General features: G+C 33.2%; 1 protein-coding gene across 1 annotated transcript in view; it reads right to left on the bottom strand.

Moving 5' to 3' along the window:
- The window catches only part of LOC106475984 (uncharacterized protein KIAA1841-like), a gene marked incomplete at both ends in the record, with an annotated part of 20,802 nt that overhangs the window by 11,967 nt on the left and 4,056 nt on the right, over window positions 1–4,779 (bottom strand). The window contains 2 exons of the mRNA XM_022379976.1: window positions 1,682–1,747; window positions 3,418–3,571. Coding sequence (XP_022235684.1) covers window positions 1,682–1,747; window positions 3,418–3,571 — 220 coding nt within the window. The remainder of the gene's footprint in view (window positions 1–1,681; window positions 1,748–3,417; window positions 3,572–4,779) is intronic.

Raw genomic sequence — 4,779 nt, 5'->3', positions numbered from 1 at the left:
CATTGAACATGAATGAAAAAGGTAAGTAAATACCCTCCAAAAAAGCATCACGACTCAACAACTCCCAGCAACAGACCATCCACGATACCAAGGCAAATTCTTAAGAGGACAAACATGTCATAGTAGAGACCAGTAAAGGGCCCAGTTCGTCGTCAAATTGTTGAGGCAATCGATGATATGCTTCAAACAAAAGTTAAAACAGTAGTAAGAGTCAAACGAATCCACGAAAATTGCCACCTGTTAAGAGAGATAACAAATTTGTACCTGGCACCCCACAGATCCAAGAACGAATCCAACCTTTGATTGTCCAAATATATATCATCCTGACGATGATACCCCAGGGTATGTTGTTCTAATAAACAATGGGGGGGAGGCATAGCAACTCCCTCACGTAACTGTATTGCAAACCTCCCTGCATGCACAGCAATATCAGGAAAAGGAGGAAAAACTAAATAATCCCTTTGAGATAGATCGGACAACAAAGCAGGGGTAGACTCAAAAGCAACTGTTTGCATCTCCAAAACTTCACAAACACATGTAACTAACTGTAGAAAAGGGGCAGAAGGTGGCTGATCAGATGAGTTCTCAGGAGAGGAAGCTCTAGTGAAAGAAGGAGCAGGAAACAGAGATTCTAAATTCTCCCCAGAATATCCCGTTTCAGAATGAAAATTCAAACCAGCACTTCCCAGCAGATACCCACGGGCCGTATGAAGTACTCCATCTCACCCCAAATTAGTTCTGTTGAGAGTGCCCCCTCCCCCCAACTACTGACCACCATTAGATAACAAAGGAGGAATAGACGAAAGCTGAGAAGCTTCCGTGCTTGAAATTGTTACACGGGAATTCATATCCAATTTTTTTCTTTTTTGTTGGAGAAAAAAATATATTTCCCGATAACAAAACAAAAAATTCCCGATTATTAAGAAGCGAAAACTAAGAAAATGTTAGTCTGAATGCTTGCACTTTGTCGAGAAAAAAGTGATTTTATTGTCTGCATACAGTACCTGCATAGAGGGCGCGTGAGGGCCACCATAAAGTTTTGCAAATTAGATATTGCGGAGGGCAGTCGAGTGGGATATATAAAGATAGGAGGTATGTATGTTTTGGAACACAGAATTTATTAATGTCTGCCACAATGAAAAACTGTAGGCATCAATCACTAGGACTAAAAGACACCTGATTGGTTTGGTTTGTTCTTGAATTTCGTGCAAAGGTACCTGCACCAGCCATCCCAACTCAGCAGTGAAAGACTAGAGGGAAGGCAGCTAGCCATCACCAACTCTTAGGCTACTCTTATACCAATAAACAGTGGGATTGACCAACACATTATAATTCCCTCACAGCTGAAAGGTTGAGCATGATTGGTGGGACAGGGATTCAAACCTCAGGTTGTAAGTCAAGCACCTGAATCGGTTTGCAAAGTGCAACAATAATCAAACTGTGTCCACTCCTCAGATATTGCTAAACTTTTCATTTTGTGGTATCATAGCATTTATAATATGATCAAAACATTATACATGTTACAAAAAAAAGATCAAAGTTAGAATAAAGAGGTCAGCCATATGAAGACATGATACACATGATGTAGAAACAATTCAGTTGAACAAGAAAAACTGAGGAAGACTTGCCCCCTATTTTATTGTAACTAAAACAAGAGCAGCAACATTTTCTTTTTACTTACGACTTTATTCTGTCTTTTGGATCTTCTAATTGCTCTAAATCTTTATAGCTGAATAACCCTGCAAGCCTGAAAATGATACAAAATAATAAATATTATGAACATACTACTCATAAATATGTCTATGAAATACGGGTTCCATCATAAAACTTAAAAAAAAAAACAATCACACACTTCTTCACTATACTCACATTTATTTACTCAAAACGATAGAATCTGAATGAAAAAAAATTCCAACAGAATAAAGGTATTGATACATCTTATGTATATATAACACAAAAATCCTACAATATATGTGCAAACAAGTCTGAATTTTAAGCCTAATGAAACATCACTAATATTTTTTAAATCAAATATATTAATAACGAAAAATAATATTATCTTCTGATAAAAACAAAAAAGCTACCTAGAAAAATAAGAACTAGAAATGAACCCAGTAATGAGAATATAGCAAATTAATGATACTATTCTTATGTTAATACTTATATAAATATTAGAATTAATTGTTTCTTCTGTTGGGTACCCTCACTCTTAGCAATATTTTTGGCCATAATCCCAATCATACTCATCAGATTTAACCAGCTTAGAAAATGTAGGTTAGTCCTAAATCCATATACTAAGATAACAATAAAAAATATTATTTGTAACAACATACTTTAAGTGCATTTATCACTACTTTCACCTTTAACAAAACATCACTACAAACTCCAATACAATTATACTGTTAATATTTTATCACTTTATCACATACTTCACAAGAATTTTGAGCTATTTAACTTTAACATATCATAATCTACATTTAGAATTAACTTTGAAGATGAAGAATAGGTTACTTGAATAGTGAGAAACCTGACAATTTTTAAAATACTTATATTAGTGTACAATTTGTTTGTTTAATTTTGTGTAAAGCTATTGAAGGGCTACGCCCTGGCATGGTTAGGGCACTCAACTTGCAATCTGTGGGTCGCGGGTTCGATTCTCCGTCACACCAAACATGCTCGCCCTTTCAGTCATGGGGACATTATAATGTGATGGTCAATCCCACTATTCATTGGTAAAAGAGTAGCCCAAGAGTTGGCAGTGATGATTAGCTGCCTTCTCTCTAGTCTTACACTGCTAAATTAAGGACGGCTAGCGCAAATAGCCCTCGTGTAGCTTTGCACAAAATTCTAAAACCTAATCTAACCTGAAGGGCTAACCATCCCTAATTTTGAAGTGACAGACTAAATGGAAGGCAACTAATTAATAACACCCACCACCAAATCTTGTGCTAATTTTTAGCAAGGAATAGTGGGATTGACCACCATGTTCGAATACTGAAATAACTAGCGTGTTTGGTGATATTTCAATCCTGCAACACACAGATTGCGAGTCAAGCACCCTAACCACCAGGCCAATATTAGTGTACACAACCAAGAAATTATAAAAAATTAAGTTTAATTTCAAATAATTTTTTTCCTTAATTTATTTAGAAGAAAAGAGCTTCAGCAAACAAGTACAAACAAAATAACATTGTGTCGCAAGTACTAAATACTTAAAAAACTTTTAACGTTCAACCAATCTACCACTAAATGGCAAGGTAGACAATGCATTTTAAAACCATGAAAATTTACTAATGAAATCTTAATTAATCAAACTCACCAGAACCACGAAGTGAATAAATTATACATTGAAAACATAAACAAATGGAGAAAAAATTATATATTATTACATAGTACCAATGAAGTTAATACACTAACCTCTGAGTAAGTTGATCACCAATAGCACTCACAGGGCTAGAAGTAGCTAGTATAACATTCATGTTTTCATAACAAAACTGTAAACACTGTTGTATTAGTTCTTCCATCTGCAGAAAGTCTGCCGACACAAGCAGATGAATGGCGTACCTGGGTTCTGACAACAGTATACAGGTATTTTTGTTAATATCATACACTATACCTGAAAGTGGTGACTTTAAGTTATAGTACCCATAGTTGTAGGTTCAGAATATAGCTAAAAATTACTCTTACATTGAAGTATATTATTTTTTACATTACTCCCTCCATCCAAAATAAAAACACAAAACCTAAACAAAAGTCACGAACTCTGTTGATAAGTTCACTTATACCAACAACTATCTTGTTAGTATTTTACATGTTGTCTTACTTGACTGATGTAGAATATTTTTCCTTGCCCGTTCTTGATAAGAAAGAGATGATATATTTAAAAATACTCAAGTTTTTTGGGTCATTCTTATATTTCGACAGTAATTTTTTTTAGATATCTCCTTCCAAAATAACAGGTATCTATTCTAATTATGGAGTTATATAGATAATCAATCAACTATGTAGAGAGTAACATAGAATCCTTGACACAATTAAAGTTTTGCACTAGAAATATCTCATAAAAAAATCTCTTTATTTACTCTTCAGACCTTACTTTGTTCATTGCCAATTTCGTCATTTACAAATAAAAAAAACATTTACCAGAACAAATAAAGTGTCAATTAGATTACCACAACTCTGTGAAGAAATTCTAGGACTTGTTACACTTGGCAAAAGAACAATATTTTTGTGTAGATCCTGAGAAACTTTATTTATTAGTAAAAGATTAGACTATAGATAAATAAAACAAGAAAAGACAGCATTAAAACAATAGAAAGATAAACAAGAAAGGACAGTATTAAAACAATAGATAAACAAGGAATTAAACAATTTTAACAACGAAAAAACAAACAATAATAGTTTGAAAACAATAGAAAGATATATGAAAAATGAACAATATCCATACAGAAAAAATAATAAACAGTTTGCTTAATTTTATTTAAATGTGTTCTGTATCATCCAATCATGACATTCAAATTATGTGTGGAAATTTGCATTTCACTTTAAGTTTTCTGATTTGTTTTACTGAGTTTCATATTATATCCGAAACAAAAAATTAGATTATTAAACTGAAGTAAACATCCTTTCAATTACGAATTTATATTTGCAATCCATTGACTGGCTAAGATTATGTGAAGATTCTATATACTACACAGTGAGTACAGCCATAAATAGAAACAAAACAGTTTAACGAAATCTATCCCTATATATATATATATATATATATATATGTATATA

This window comes from Limulus polyphemus, unplaced genomic scaffold (assembly GCF_000517525.1).
Source record: "Limulus polyphemus unplaced genomic scaffold, Limulus_polyphemus-2.1.2 Scaffold9576, whole genome shotgun sequence".
Taxonomy (NCBI): Eukaryota; Metazoa; Arthropoda; class Merostomata; order Xiphosura; family Limulidae; genus Limulus; species Limulus polyphemus.
This window is presented reverse-complemented; position numbering and strand designations above follow the sequence as displayed.